General features: G+C 43.7%; 1 protein-coding gene across 2 annotated transcripts in view; it reads right to left on the bottom strand.

Moving 5' to 3' along the window:
* Positions 1 to 384: 384 nt before the first annotated feature.
* LOC137436367 (dnaJ homolog subfamily A member 1-like) overlaps positions 385 to 16,823 on the bottom strand; it is a 57,085-nt gene continuing 40,646 nt past the window's right edge. For both annotated transcript variants that reach the window (XM_078786360.1, XM_078786361.1), the window contains exons 8-9: positions 3,859 to 3,959; positions 385 to 1,307 (exon numbers count right to left, since the gene is read on the bottom strand). In XM_078786360.1, the coding sequence (XP_078642486.1) occupies positions 1,086 to 1,307; positions 3,859 to 3,959 (323 nt within the window). In that variant the 3' untranslated portion in view covers positions 385 to 1,085. The remainder of the gene's footprint in view (positions 1,308 to 3,858; positions 3,960 to 16,823) is intronic.

The following is a 16,823-nucleotide window of genomic DNA, read 5'->3' as shown; positions in this document are numbered from 1 at the left end:
TGTCTTCCGCTCCCTCTTTTTATATATTTTGTTTGTCTGGTTGATTTGGTTGTGAAATAAATGTTAGCTCTTTCACGAGCCTGTGAGTGTAGAGCTTCAGCACATTGGTTACGTTTCGCACATCGTCGCGAAACTTCACGGGCAAACCAGTAAAAGGTCTTACAATTTCGCAGAAGGAATCTAAATGTTCTTCCAACTTTTATTCAGTTTGGCCCAGTCAACAGAAACCGTTAAGTGCTCGTCCAACCGGACGTCACGACATTGCAGCGGGCGGTACCTCAAAAACAAACGTCACGGAAATGTTACCGTCCCATCCTATCATCCATTCTTAACAGATGTATCCACTCGTACTTAAAATAAATTGATAAAACTTGGAGGGGAGGAAAAATTTCCTCTGCCTTTTATTTCAGCTTGCACAGACATTACAAGATTTTGCAAAAAAAAAAAGAAAATAATAATAATAATAATAATAATAAAGGTTAAAACAGCAACGACTTCATCATGTTGTTGCAATTACAACTTCCCATCACATCAGAACCACCATGTAGCTTTCATTTGACGCTGGAAAAGAAAGCCGAAACCGTACACCTTTCACCTGTGGGGTGCGGGAGGAACTTTGCTGCTCTGCAAACGCTTTCCTGTTGCTCTGCTGCAAAAGGTAGTGATTTCACAATTGAAGGAAATGATCCATGCAATGCAGCAACCTCAGCTGTGCTCAAAATAATAATGGTCAAAGGTTAAAATAAGAATGGCCAAAGGTTATGCAAATGCACGCATGCGATGACAATTTAAAATAAGGGGGAAACAAAACGAAGCACGACTGCCTCAAAACACAAAAACCATGCGTTGGTATCAATGTAAACAGGCCTGGCAAACTAAAGTGCATAATCATTACAAGACGGTGCATGATTTGCTTCTCCACAATGAGCAGGCCTAGAAAGGATCAAATGCCCTTACTGAAAAAGAAGAATCACCACTTGTTCATAACCAGCTCATTTTACCATTACAAGGTGTTTTTAATTTAATTTTGTATTCCCCACCACTACCCCCACACACCCGCACACACACACACAAGGGAGAAGTTCTCAGGACGTTCGGCACTGCACCCCAGGATGATTGTGTTCGTCGTCGTCGTCGTCGTCGTCATAGGCCTCCCCGTTGTAATTCTGGGTTCGGGAAGGCTCCAAGTCAACAAGGGAGACCTCCTCCATGTCGTCACAAATAGCAGGCTCCGGAGCACTCGGCAGAAGGGCCCGAAGTTCATCGATTTTACTCTCTGGGAGCCACCTCGGCTCTGGGAACAACACCTGTTGGAAAGGGTTGAGACATGACTGCAATGCGACATTCTCTTTTTCTCACAAATTCAATATTTTCACCAAAGCATCATCAAAGGAGCAAATTCACTGAGCCAAACATGAAAATAACGGTGCACAAGAAGATATACGCATGTTAAGACACCCATAGAAATATTTACCTTTTCTGATATTTCAGATATGCCTGAAAATAGTTATAAATACTATGAAATAGTTCCATGATAGAATATTTGACGAAGGCCTCACAAAACAAATTTTTTAACGACATGGTTAATGTTTTGGTATGATAGTTCTTCGGGTGAGGGAAACCAATGGAATTCAACACAGGAAAATAAGTGAAAGACATTCCCAAGAACAGGTGATACATCTCCATGAAATAAAGAGAATGATGCGAAGGTGGAAAATATAGTTTTGCATGGGAGCGGTTTACTTACGACTAACATGTTGATATAGTTTTGCATGGGAGCGGTTTACTTACGACTAACATGTTGATATAGTTTTGCATGGGAGCGGTTTACTTACGACCAACATGGTGATATAGTTTTGCATGGGAGCGGTTTACTTACGACAAACGTTTAGATGTAGTTTTGCATGGGAGTGGTTTACTTACGACCAACATGTTGATATAGTTTTGCATGGGAGCGGTTTACTTACGACCAATGTGTTGATATGGTTTTGCATGGGAGCGGTTTACTTATGACCAACCTGTTGATAGTTTTGCATGGGAGCGGTTTACTTACGACCAACCTGTTGATATAGTTTTGCATGTGAGCGGGTCACTTACGACCAACATGTTGATATAGTTTTGAATGGGAACGGTTCACTTACGACCAACATGTTGATGTAGTTTTGCATGGGAGCGGTTTACTTACGACCAACATTTTGATAATAGTTTTGCATGTGAGTGGTTTACTTACGACAAACGTGTTGATGTAGTTTTGCATGGGAGTGGTTTACTTATGACCAACGTGTTGATATAGTTTTGCATGGGAGTGGTTTACTTACGACCAACGTGTTGATATAGTTTTGCATGGGAGTGGTTTACTTACAACCAACATGTTGAACATTTCACTCATTACCAAAAAATAGTGCTGGGCCGATATTGACAATGTTTCGGTAATCTGCATCGGCCGATTGGAGTCAGTGAGTGCCGATTACAGCTGTACTATATACAACCCAAACACAGGATTACAGACTGGAGCTGTATTGTATACAACCCAAAATGACGATTACCGACTAGAGCGGTATTGTATACAACCCAAAATGACGATTACCGACTAGAGCTGCACTGTATACAACCCAAAAAGACTTTCTGACTACAGCTGAACTGTAAACAACCCAAAAAGATAACCAATTACAGCTGTACTGTACACACTCCAAAAAGATGACTACCAACAACTACCGCTGTACTGTACACACTCCAAAAAGACGATTGCCGACGACAGATGTATTGTACACAACCCAAAAAAACGACTACCAATTACAGCTGAACTGTATACAACCCAAAAAGACGATTACCATCTACAGCTGTACTGTATACACCCAAAAAGATGATTACCGACTGCAGCTGTGTTGTTTACAACACCAAAAAGGCAATTACCGACTGCAGCTGTGTTGTATACAACACCAAAAAGATGATTACCGTCTACAGCTGTACTGTATACAACACCAAAAAGGCAATTACCGACTGCAGCTGTATTGTATACAACACCAAAAAGACAATTACCGACTACAGCTGTACTGCTTTTCATCAAATATGGCTGCCATACCACGTGACATATGACGTCACAAATATCATAACATTCTGCACGGGTGTCACTCCTACACTGAAAGTTTTGTCTCAATCAGACATATGGTTGCTGAGAAAAACGAGGTTTAGCACGGACGGACGGACAACCCGAAAACATAATTCCTCCGGCGACTTTGTCGGCGGAGGCATAAAAAGCATGGAGAAATCTCAAATTATAAATATACACGATCACAAGGCATTTGCCAAGGGTACGCGTCACCCAGTGCCCACAATCCAATGACGGTATGTTATTTTCGGGTTTACCATATGACCGTGACCTTCCACATTTAGGGATAGAGTGTAAATAAAGAAAATGTGTCCCGTCTCCAACCTCTCGAAAAAACCTAACATCATGAAAATTAGAGGAAAATTATTCAAGTTATGATCAAAAAGGGTTTTTAATGTTAATTAGGTCACAATCCCAAAAATATCGGTCAAGACACTAATTAGATATCAGGTGCACAACTTCAGTGCAGGTACATGATTATGATGCAAGAATATCTTGGAACATCAAATGGTGTTTGAGATTCCACATTGGCAAAAAACGTGTTTGTTTTTCAGAAAGTGTCGACCTGAAATTTAAATCCCACAGGGAGGGGCGGAGGAGCCCGAATAAAATCTAACTTTATGCAGAGACATTTTATTGTTCAGGAACAAACCGAGTTGCCAATTCACAAACTCAAGTCTATCAATAATTATGCATACAGTACCTTCCACAACATACTGTAAGTTAAAAAAAACCAAAAACATTCGTACCTTGAAGTGGATGATCAGCAAACCTTTTTCAAATGGGCTGCGGTAGAGGGGCATACCCTCATTCAACACACATTTTGTATCACCGTATTTGACCACATCTCCTAAAAGAACCAGAAATGCAAACATTGTCATTGTTAAAAAAGTCCATACAAGTACCGATTTTATCATGGTCCAACTTTGGAGACAAAAGACCACAAATCTACCAAATGGAAGCAGTTCGGCAAATCCAAATTCAGTTCCCACCCCACGCACAATCACCATCCTCTGACATCGTTTACAACAGTATTTATTTGCAGGTCAACCTTTCCTGCTTTTTAGCTCACCTGGAACGAAGTTCAGGGGAGCTTATGCGATTTTGCGTTGTCCGTCCGTAAACACTTGAAACTTCTTCTCCGAAACCGCTGATGGGATTCCGACCAAATTTGGCACAAATGATGTTTGTTGTGTTATGACTGAAGTTTGTTCACGGCATTAAAAAAAAGAAAAAAAGAATCTGAGTCTAAGGGGTCTATCCGGGGGTCAAAGTGGATCCAGGTTTGACCCCCCAAAATGGCAATTTGCTTTCTTCTCAAACTACACATGCAATCCTGATGAAACTTGACCACAACCTTAATCACCCGTGTTGTACCAATGTTTATTCAAGGCATTGGAAAAATTGGGGTCTGAGGAGGTACATGGGAAGGGAGGGGGGGGGGGGGTGGGGGTTGCCCCCCACAATAGGTATTTTTTCTATGTTTATTTAAAGTATAATGATTATGTTAGTATGATTGTACCTGCTGCCCTGTCTTCTAGCAACCATTGACAGAGGTTTAAAATACCTTTAGTCATTGCAGTATACCGTTTGGCCAACCCCTGCAAATGGCCTCTAAAGGTGGTATATACACTACCGGTCAAAAGTTTTAGAACACCAATTTTTTCAGTTTTTATTGAAATTTAAGCAATTAAAGTCCAGTGAATAAGCTGAAATGGTACAGAGGTAAGCAGTAAACTGCTGGAGGTTAAAAAAAAAATTTTAGGTTAGCAAAAACGGGAAAATAATGTAAATTGCACAGTTACATGTATATTGTAAAAAAAGGCCTTCTTCAGGGAACAAATAATGGGTTAACAACTTACAGCTGTTCTGCAGCAATGTAAGTAAATTAAGCCTTGAAAGTTGATGCAAACAATTCCTACAGGTGTCCCAAGCTCTGCTGATTACTTGATTACAAACCCCCAGTCTGTATAAAAGCAGTATTGGAACAGACTGTTATTACACCCTCTGAAGCATTATTTGGACAATATTGCACTGCAGCAAGTAGTATATTGGAAACTGGAGGAAACTCTGACAGGAAGAGGTCTGGCAGACCCAAAGGCACAACAGAATTAGAAGACAGGTTTCTGAGAGTCAACAGCTTGCGTGATAGACGGCTCACAGGACAACAGCTTCAAGCACAGCTTAACACTGGTCGAAGTAAGAAAGTCTCAGTTTCAACTATGAAGAGAAGACTTCGAGCTGCAGGTTTGACAGGTCGAGTGGCAGTAAGAAAGCCATTGCTAAGATGGCAAAATAAGACAAAGAGGCTAGCCTGGGCCATGAAGCACCGCCAGTGGACTACTGAAGACTGGAAGAAGGTCGTATGGACAGATTAATCAAAATTTGAAATCTATGGTTCATCATGCAGGGTTTTTGTACGCCGTCGAGTAGGCGAAAGGATGGTTCCTCAGTGTGTGACACCGACTGTCAAACATGGAGGAGGAATCGTGATGGTCTGGGGCTCTTTTGCTGGATCCAGAGTCGGCGACTTGCAGAGAGTGAATGGCACCCTGAACCAAAATGGCAACCACAGCATTTTGCAGCGCCATGCAATACCCTCTGGTATGCGCCTAGTTGATCAGGGCTTCATCCTACAGCAAGACAATGACCCTAAACACACCTCCAGGCTATGTCAAAACTACCTTCGAGGAAAATAAGATGGCAGGCTTCAAATCATGGAATGGCCAGCACAGTCTCCAGTCTTAAACCCCATCGAGCTGGTTTGGGATGAACTAGACAGAAGGGTGAAAGCAAAGCAACCGACAAGTGCAACACATTTGTGGGAACTTCTGCAACAGTGTTGGGAAGAACCTCCCAAACAATATTTGATTTCCATTGTGGAAAGAATGCCACGAGTGTGTTCGGCAGTTATATCTGCAAAAGGTGGCTCCTTTGCCGAGTCAAAAAATTTAATTAAATTTTGTTAAACAAAACGATTCTATGATTTCTTTATCTCCAATTGTTTATATGTTCTATGCTTTATTTCAGAGTATCCCGGTGTGTACCCTGGTTAGAATAGGTACACCGTATCCCTGCGTGTCGTAAGAGGCGACCAAGAGGGTTGGCGCCAGGAAGGGCATCCGGCCATAAAAACATTGCCTCAAAAAGAGAACCATGACAATTACAACTACATATGGGCAGGGTGCAGCCCGAAGTGGAGATCTGTTTCTGAGGTTTGGGACATGGAATGTAGGGACAATGACAGCAGGGGTCCCAGCCACTTTGATTGACAAAATAATAGGAAAAATAGGAATTCTGATCACAAAAAATAGGAGTTTAATAGGAAAAAACTAGGAAGTAATAGCACAGATTTCAGCATTGGAACAACATCGGTAGCTTTATTGCTGCAAGATTTATGCAAATACATGTACATGTATGGGCATGGACACACCCCCAATGAACTTGGGCCCACCCGTCTTAACATCGACAACAAAAACTATGACTTCTTCTTTTTGGCAGCCACCATGGACTCTATCAAAGTCTGCTTTTTCTTCTCCACTTTTCTCTGCGCCTCCCTGGTTTCCACCATACGAGTCTGTGTCTCTTGAATCTTTTTCTGAGCAGACTCAAGCATGGCCTGAGCTACTGCAATTTCAGTCATGTCACCTTTCTTAAGCGCCACCTTAAGCTTTTTATTTGCTTGATCAAGCAGACTGTTGCTAACAGTCAGTGACATCTGCTGAGATAAATCTTTTGCTGCCAGAGATTTCTCTGTTTTCTTCAAGTCCTCACTCTTACGAGACAGCTCCGCTGCCTTCTCTACAGCAATCTTAGCTGTTCTCTCTCTTTCTTCTTTCTCTTGCCTGGTTTTCTCCCTGGCTTTCTGTTCATCTTCCTTGGCTTTTCATTCTTCTTCAAGTCTCTGCATATAGTGCATGTGAGCAGAACGTCCTAACGAGAGGAGTCCCTTTGAGACTGGGACCATTTCGGGCCGGTCACCATACAATCTCATGCCATCCATTGTTGCACGGAGACCATTGATTGATGCCTCGCTCAGACTAACTCTCTCCTTGGTGACACTTTTCCCACTGATTGAGAACGCGCGTTCCACGTCACTGTTTCCGTGAGACAGTGCAAGGACAATCCTTATCATTTGTCTCACTTGGGGGAATTTACAGTTTCCCGTACAGCCTTTTAAAGCCAACACTTTTCCCCAGTAACTGTCCACTCTCTTCATGCAGACTTCTTCTTCATTCTCCTGTGTTTCCTGGGACCAGTCAGTAGGAATGGCTTCCTCTTGGTACACCTTCCATTCATCTGCAATGCTGTCACTGTCAATATTCCTCTTCAGCTGTCTGGACAGGCTCTTGGCTGATTCAAGAGACCATGCAGCAGTCCTGTTTTGTGGCTGCAGACATCTGGCATTCTTCAGGATTTTGTTTGTCAATGGAAGCTTCTTTTGTAGGTGTACTATGGCTGCCTGGTAGCACTTCCTCATCCCAAGATACATCCTTTCCCTCTCAGAGACTTTCAACTTAGCGATACACCGTCGGGTATCCTCTCCCACACCCATGGATTCATTCTCCAGCTGGTTTGCAACAATGGAAACATCAAGGTTTGAGATGTCTTTCACAGCATCAACTGAAGGAGTCTTCATAATTCTTCTGATCAGTTTTTTGAGCAGGTCATGGAGTTTGTCATATAGAATGTGCACAAGTGGTTGCTCTGACTGGAAGAAGGTGAGGAACTCTGCAAATGTTGCTGCCAAGAACTTCAGGAAATGCAGTTGAGCTTTTATTTCCGGTCGCTGTAGTTCCGTTTTGATTCTTTTGTACCTGGGTTTAAACATGTCCTTTGGCTGCTGCTTTGGAAGAAATACCAAGAAATACTCTTTGAGAGATTCCCAGATCTCTATCAGCCGCTCCACTGCAGGTCCCAGTGTCAACCACCTGCACTCGACATGCTTCAAAGGCTTTTTTGGAACAGCACCCAATTTATGCTGAATGTCTTGAAAATCAACAGATCTAGCAGCAGAGCCTTTGAACCAGTAGAAAATGTCCACTGCAAGCTCAGTTAGGTTTCCACAGTACTCTGCAAGTCCTTTGGCAAAAGCATTGTGTACTGTATGGAGAGTACATGTCCCTACATCAAGGAGACCAGGGCCCCTGTTGTCGAGAATGGCTTTGTCAATCTGTCTCCACACAGTGGTGCTCACATTAGGCCCATCACTGCCGAGCATGATAATATCCTGAAGCTGCAGTTTCGATTCATCCAAGGCAGAGATTATTTTCCTGGACAAATCTTCTCCAGTTGCATGACCCATGAGGTAAGTTTTGAGGTGAAATACTAATATCTGTTCCTCGGCATCAGACCAATACCGTACACGGATTTCTAGTTGCTTCAAGTTCTGTTTATTGGTGGTTTCATCATACATGAGGCTGAAGCCAGAAGCTGAATTCTTAACATCAGTGACTATCATGTCCTGAAAATAAGGACCGGTGGCTTCGCTAATGAGATATGAAACTTTCGATGAGCTCATTGAGAAACCATCCGGGATAACACCAGGAAACATTGCCTGCAGAAGATCCTTCAAACCGTCACAGGAAGAGTAGCTCAGATTCGAACGAACAACTTTCAATGTCCATAGAAGTTCTGCTTTTGTAATAGCGTCTTTTTTGGACATACAGACTAAAGCTGCACGACTTGGCTCATCTGTAGAAGCTGACCCTGATGCTGAAGCAGATGAAGTTGATGGTTGAACGAATGTCAGCAACGTCTGTGACCCACCCAGCAGTTCCTTCGCACGCTTCAGGTGCCCTTTGTTTTGGGCATGTTGTGTCAGTTGTTTCACACCCTGATTGTCACACCTCACTTCCGAATGGCACAACGAGCAGTAAGCCGAGAACACTGAGGACTTGCTAGGCTGACACCAGTCAGAAAGCCTACATCCATGTCCACTTTTCAACCACTCTGGGTTAAATTTAGTTCTCCCACCAGGCATTATACTGCTGGGAGTATACCTGTCAAAAAGAAAACAAATATGAGATAAGATTAAATGAATTAGCATAGAAAATCCTAACCTGTTAACGCATGAAGTGGAAAGAACTGTGAACCAAACAGTTTTTTTTTTCAAAACTGAAACATAAGTTAGTAAAATAATGAGAACAAACAAAGTAATTTAAAGGCAAATCAACAAATTTCTTACCGGTCTGCAGATTATAACTGAAACAAGAAAGATGATAAATAACATGTCCTAACATGTTTACCACCCGATAATTGCATTTTCTCCACTGCTGAATAGCTTGAACACTAATCTGAGTTCAAGCTAAGCGATGACAATTCAATTATGTATCTTTGGTATTGTTGTTGTACTATCTTCAGAAGAAACAACAAGACTTTAACAGTCTTTATTGTTTTTTGTTTGTTTGTTTTTTTATTGTCCTACATTGCTTGCATTACCTATTGTGCAGCATTGCGTATGTAAATTTTAATTCTACTGTAATTTTGTTAAAAGCTGAATATGCAACTACCACACGAAAGTATACAGAATTAAGTTGTAATCCCTATTTTGTGTCGTGGTCCTTCTTTATTATCTGCAATTAAATGATGAAATGTGTGAATTGTCGATTGAATTAGTTCTTTGCCAAATACTATTAGTTTTAGGCAAAATACAATCTCATTGTAATAAGCGAAAGATTGAGTTAAACATGTAGTATCAAATGTCAATGTTTAGCAAATTAGTAGAAAAGTTCAATTTCAGGTAGAATCTTTAGGGAAAGGTTGTTAGTAATAACTGAATAACCGCAAAGTTCACAGTTGGTTTTGTTACTCTAAGTAAAGTACAAACCTTAAAAATTGAGCTCAGCTGAACTTTTGAAATAAGACAAAGGACAATGATAATGGTCAAGGTATCATTCAGTCATTCTTCACAAAGTATATGAGATAATCCAAGAGAAATGCGTGATAAACATAGTTATATTATTTTCATCTCATTTTATCTTTTATAATTCTGTTACTGAATAGCATGAAGCACGAATCATAAAGGTAAAACAATTGTTTGGAAGGATATACTTAATATTAGGACAAAGTCAAAAATAACAATAACATAATATACATAAGATATACATATAATTTCCAGTCGAGATCAATAACAACACGTACTTTACACCATGGTGTAAACGACATGCCTCCACTTCGTACAGTATTTATTTGTGACGTCATCACTGCATACTCAATTTTTCCTCAACACTGCACTTTGTTGAGTCCTCAAAAATGCACTCACCACTTGTGAAATCGATCGAACAAACGGTTTTCGAGAAAAAGACAAAGAGACATATGTTCTTCGGGGATTTGAGCTTAAAGTCGTTTTGGAAATTTGTCTTGCGATTATGGACCCAAAAAGCAATTCCATGGCTGACGATTGGTATAGGAATGTCTGTTCTGACGCTTAGATACAGAAATTCTACTAATTAATATATCAATTTAAATTTTGGAACATTGAGGGTTAAAAAATAGGAAAAATAGGAATTTCCACCAAAAAATAGGAGATTTATAGGATCCTATTAAAAAGTAGGAATAAATAGGAAAAATAGGAGGGCTGGGACCCCTGTGACAGGGAGATCAGGAGAAGTGGTGGAAGTATTGATCAGAAGAAGAGTGGACATATGTTGTGTGCAAGAGACGAGATGGATGGTGAAGGGTAGGCAGGGACAGAAATACAAGCTTGTGTGGCAAGGGTGCCCGGAGGGCGTGTATGGTGTTGGTGTCCTGTTTTCTGAGGAGTTTGTAGACAGTGTGGTGAGTGCGACTAGAGTGTGCGATAGGTTGACGATGGTGAAAATGATTGGAAAGGCCTTGGTGAACGTCATCTCGGGATATGCTCTGCAGGTTGGTCGGAGCGATGAAGAGAAGGACAAGTTCTGGTGTGCGATAGAGAAGCTGATGGAAAACGTGAAAGATGAGGAAGTTGTTGTGGTAGGAGGAGACCTAAATGGACATGTGGGAAGGAGTATGGACGGTTTTGAGGGAGTTCAGGGGCGTGTGTGATGGTGTGTGTTATGGTGTGAGAAATGGAGAAGGTGAAAGGATTTTGGAGTTTGCTTATGGAGCTGATTTGTTGATTTGTAATACTCAGTTCCAGAAAGAGGATAATAAGCTTGTTACATACACGTCATGTGGGTCGACGACAACCGTTGACTACCTGATGGTGCGTAGGCGAGATAGGGGGCACCTCCGGGCCACAAAGGTGATCCCGAGGGAGGAGGCTGTTTCACAGCACCACTTGGTTGTCTGCGACATAAGGGTGAAAGGTGCGAGGAGAGCTCGGCGGGTGAAGTACCAACCGAGAATGAAGGTGTGGAGGTTGAAAGAGGTGACAGTAAGGGAGGCATTAAAAGAGAGGCTGAGTAGCATAGAGGATGATGTGGTTGAGCTTGAACGTGGTTGGATGTCAATGAAAGATAATCTGTTGGGAGCCGTTGGTGAGGTATGTGGATGGACAAAAGGACCACCGAGACACTCGGAAACATGGTGGTGGGATGATGAAGTTGGAAAGAGGATTGACGAGAAGACGAAGAAGTTCAAGGAGTGGCAGAAGGCGAAGGGTACGGGAGCAGAAAAAGCAGAGCATGAAAGTTATAATGCAGCCAAGAAGGCTGCAAAGAAAGAGGTAGCAAAGACGCAGGAGGCATGTAGGAAAATGTTCTGAGAAAGCTTGGATTCGGAAGAGGGTCAGAGAGCGGTATTCAGGATTGCAAAGTAGATAGCGAAAGAGAGGTGTGATGTGATGGGGGTGAGTTGCTTGAAGGATGAAGTGGGACAAATCGTTGTGCACCCAGATGGAATTAAAGGAAGATGGAAAAGATATATGGAAATGCTGTTGAATACAGAGAATGAATGGGATGGCAACATAGAGAGTAACCCAGTTTTAGGACCGGCAAAGAAGATAACTGAGAATGAAGTTAAGGAAGCGATAAAAGCAATGAATAGTAGAAAAGCGGGAGGGCCAACGGGAGTTGTGGGAGATATGTTGAAGGCAGCAGGAAGTTGGGGTGTGAAGAGAATGACAGAGATCTGTAATCTGGTGGTGAAAGAAGGCCGCATTCCAGTGTATTGGGAACTGAGTACCCTCGTTCCTCCATACAAGGGGAAAGGTGACCCTCTGGAGTGTGGCTCGTACCGAGCGATAAAGTTATTGGAGCATGGAATGAAGGTATTGGAAAGGGTGTTGGAGAGGAGGATAAGGAAGAAGGTGAAGATCGACGAAATGCATTTTGGATTTATGCCAGGAAAAGGAACGACAGACGCGCTCTTTATTGTGAGGCAGTTGCAGGAGAAGTACATGGAGAAGAGGAAGAAGTTGTTTCTTGGGTTTGTTGATCTGGAGAAAGCATTCGATAGGGTTCCACGCGAAGTATTGACATGGGCATTGAGGAAGTTAGGAGTGGAGGAATGGTTGATCAGAGTAGTGATGGCAATGTACAAAAGAGCGCGCACAGCTGGAAGGACGAAGGACGGGAACAATGGTGAGTTTGAGGTGAAGGTGGGAGTGCATCAGGGGTCGGTACGAAGTCCACTACTATTTGTAGCTGTGATGGAGGTGCTGGCTCAGAACATAAAGGAGGGTTTACCGTGGGAGTTGTTGTATGCAGATGATCTGGTGTTGATTGCGGAAAGTATGGATGGACTGAAGGAAAAGATGAACAAGTGGAAGGAATGTATGGAGACAAAAGATCTGAAGGTGAATATAGGAAAGACGAAGGTGATGGCAAGTGGTAAAGCATGTGGTGAGGTGGAAAGAACTGGTAAGTGGCCATGTGCTGTGTGCAGGAAGGGTGTCGGAGTGAACTCCATTCAATGTACAATGTGCGCTGAGTGGGTTCATCAAAAATGTAGTGGTCTGAGAGGGTCATTAATCAGTGTGGCAGCTACATTCAAATGTAAGGTGTGCACAGAGGGAGCTACAGATGGAGGAAATGTTGAGTTGGATCTTGGAGACGGCATGAAGCTGGAAGGTGTGAAAACATTTTGCTACCTCGGAGACATGCTGAATGGAGAAGGTGGATCAGACTCGGCAACGGTTGCAAGAGTGAGATGTGCATGGAAGAAGTTTCGGGAACTGAGTGGCGTGCTGATGAGGAGGGGAGTGTCGTTGAAGCTGAAGGGAAAGGTGTATGCTGCATGTGTGAGAAGTGTTATCATTTATGGGAGCGAGACATGGGTAATGAATGTAGAGGAGCAACGAAGGCTGGAAAGGGTGGAAATGCGAATGGTTCGGTGGATGTGCGGATTATCGTTGAGAGAGAGGAAGACAAATGATGAATTGCGAGATGATGGGAAGAGAGCCTGTGATTGATGCTGTGAAGAGGAACAGGTTGAGATGGTTTGGTCATGTGTTGAGGAAGGATGAAAGTGACTGGTTGAGAAGAGTGATGGAAATGAATGGAGAAGGAAGTAGAGGACGGGGAAGACCGAGAAAGACTTGGATAAAGATGGTGGAAGAAGAAATGCGGGCAAGGGGGTTAACAAGGGGAGATGCAGAAAGTAGGGCAAAATGGAGAAGATTGTCATGGGGCCCGCAAGGCTAGCCCCCGCTCTAGTAGGGAAAATGGCCTTAAAATGCATGTTGTTGTGTTGTTGTTGTTTTATATCAGAGCACATTGAGACATTAAACTGTGTAAATTTCAATAAAAACTGGAAAAATTGAGGTGTTCAAAAACATATATATTGTTGCGGATATGAGGACTGTATATTTTTTTTGATTGTGTGCTTTATTATTATTATTATTATTGTTATTCTGCGCCTCCTGCCTCCGGAGCTGTGTAAAGGTCAAAGGGGCATCCCATAATTAGTCCATAAAGCATCCACACCACAGCCAATCATAGAATACCCCTGTTCAATAGTTATATCTTATTCTGTGTTTTAGGGTAAGGCTGTGTCTCCCATTAATTGAAATACTCCATTGCACCAGTGAAAGAGATAGATTCCCTTCATTCCCACTCCCAACACTTCCATTCCCCCCTTTTCGTCAATTGCAATTCGCATTGCCAACTGCATGTTGGGCGGTTTTCCCTTCATCCGCCATTGACCACGAGGCAGGGTTGGGGAAGAAAGGCGGGTCCCCACCTCGTCATAGAGGGGAGGAGTGAGTCAGCCCCACTCAACCAACCACGAACAAGGGGTTGGACTTGGAGAGGGTGTGGAGAGAAACATCGAGGAGGTTCGCGAAGGTTGAGGGGTGGGGCCTATATAACCCGCAGGCAGGGGCGTGTCCAAGGCAGAGGAGCTTTTACCGGCAGACGAAAAGGAGCCCAAGCCGTTGAGACGAGAGGAGCTTTTACCGGCAGACGAAAGGGAGCCCAAGCCGTTGAGACGAGAGGAGGTCCAAGGCAGATGAGCTTTTACAGAGGAGAGACGAGTACAAAGGAAAGAGCTGGGTCGTCAGAGCAAGAGCGCGTAGAGAGGTCCATGACAAGAGCTGAGTTGGTCGTCAGGGGTGGTCAGTGATTGCGTTGAGTGGTTGCGTTGGAGAAAGAGTGGTTGGACAAACAAAAGAGAGAGAAGAGAACCCGTCACGCCAGACCCCCCACGAGCGCGTCGGCTCTGACCGTGATCCGACCCGTGATCCGACCCGTTATCCGACCCGTGATCCCGCGCACACGACAGGATCGGTGGCATCAGCAGCCGTCGAGGTCCAGCCCGACGTCCCGTGCGGGATCAAGCTCCAGCCAGCTCCGTGCCGTCCTCCCCCTCCAGCCACACACCTCCTTCCAGCCAATCCACTCTGCAATTCCCCGTGTGAGTCGTCTTTGTTTGTTCTGTCCTGGGTAGGTAATTAAGCTTGTATAAGGAATTCACTGTGTCACCTGCGTCTCGTGTCCCTGTACATAATCGTGACTGCTCCTTCTTGATTATATGTGTAAATAATAAATCCCATTACTCTTCTGTCCGTCTTCTCGTCTTATTCCTTTTCCTCTTTGCATTCGGTCGTTTTAGAGTTTTCCAGATTGGGCAGCTGCGGTGCGATACGGCCAAAGTTTGGGGTGAATCGGGTGAGTTGGGGAAGAATCGGGGGAACTGTACGAACACGGCGGCCATTCCGCTCGGTCAAGCAACATCTTTAGCCGTGTCCGTAACAATATATATATATATATATATATATATATATATATATAGTGGATTTGAGAATTGTTGTGGTTTTTTTGTATTGTTGTAAGTGTAATTAATTGTTGTAAATATCACCGTGTGTAAAGGTCAAAGGTCATCCTCCTAGTTACTCCATATACATACACGTAGCCAATCATATACCCTCTTAAGTAGTTATCTCCTAATTCTATGTAGTTGAAGGCTCTGTTCCCATTAGTTGACACTGCATTGCATCAGATGACATAAGGTAGTTCCCTTCCATTCCCAAAGCCTCCGTTGCCAACTGCATTGGGCGGTTTTCAGCATTTGCCGCCATTGGCCATGTGCTCCGTCTCAGGGAAGAAGGGCGTTGCCCTCCACTCGTCATGAGAAGGTGGAGCCCAGCGAGCCCCCACCAGCCAATTAGGGCTGGTGAGACACCATCACGGGCGTGGCGCGGCTTGATCGCGACGCGCCTTATAAAAGGGTGTGGGGAAGGATTGGGAAGGGAGATGCGTCAGAGAGAGAACCTGTCACGCAACGCCCCCACGAGAGAGAGGAGACACGAGAGATGAGCTTTGAGTCCACCACGCAGCTTTGAATCCACCACGCAGCTTTGGAACCATCGCAGCTTTGAACGACCGCAGCTTCGGGGCTTTGACGGCAGTTTCGACCGTGGCCGCGAAGGAACAGCGGCTGCTGAACGCGCCGATCGAGAAAGGGCGGCGGCTGCTCACTCCCGGCCCGACCATGCTCCGGTTCCAGCTGAACCTGCCTCCCTCCAGCCATCCACCTCCTGCCATTCCTGTCATCATCCCCCATGTAAGTGTGCTTGTAGTCTGTTTTGTGTGTTTTGTCCTGGGTTAAGTAAGACTGCAATAGGTAAGCTAATATTTGCACTGTCTCCTTGCTTCTTTCTGTCTTTATTTTCTTATCCTTCCTTCTCCTTGGTTCTTTTGATGGTGTAAATAATAGTTAGTAATAAATAATATTTGTATTTCCTACCTTTGGTCTTCTTTCCTTTACAGCCGTTTCGTCCTTGTCTTTTCCCCCATTGAAAACCTGTGGCACGATTTGACCAACGTACAAGAATCGGGTCTAGTTCTTGTTAATAGTTCGTGCCGCGGTTGCTAAACCGCTCGGCAATTAACATCTATCCACGGACGCGAATGGGGTTGCGCACCTGCCTTTCCGGAGGTAGCTGTGCAGCGTCAGGAGCGGAGACGGCCAGTGAAAATAGAAGGGGGATTAACCCCCCCCCTAAGGGGAGTGCCATACTCCGTTTCCGTAACAATATATATATATATATACGTAGTGTGTTCAAAAAGTATCCGACCTTTACTTTTCGTGCGTAAAAAAAAAGAAGCTAGGGAGGCGTTGATTGGTGCACGTATGTAGGCGATCCTAATGCACATACGTGAATTTTTTCCCACCTGCAGAAGCTGTCATTCGACGGCAGACCGCCGATGAGTGGGGACATGTAAGCGAGCGCCGTCGGATTTTCGTTTTTGACAAAATGACGGAAAAACTTGAACGCGACTGCATCAAATTTTGTGTTTTTTGGCCTCGGGGATGTTGGATGCTTCCATTGTGATGACTGCAACTTGGT

The sequence above is a fragment of the Myxine glutinosa genome, chromosome 11 (genome assembly GCF_964187855.1).
Source record: "Myxine glutinosa chromosome 11, kmMyxGlut1.1, whole genome shotgun sequence".
Classification (NCBI taxonomy): Eukaryota; Metazoa; Chordata; class Myxini; order Myxiniformes; family Myxinidae; genus Myxine; species Myxine glutinosa.
The sequence above is the reverse complement of the archived record's forward strand: the minus strand, read 5'-3'. Positions and strand labels throughout refer to the sequence as shown.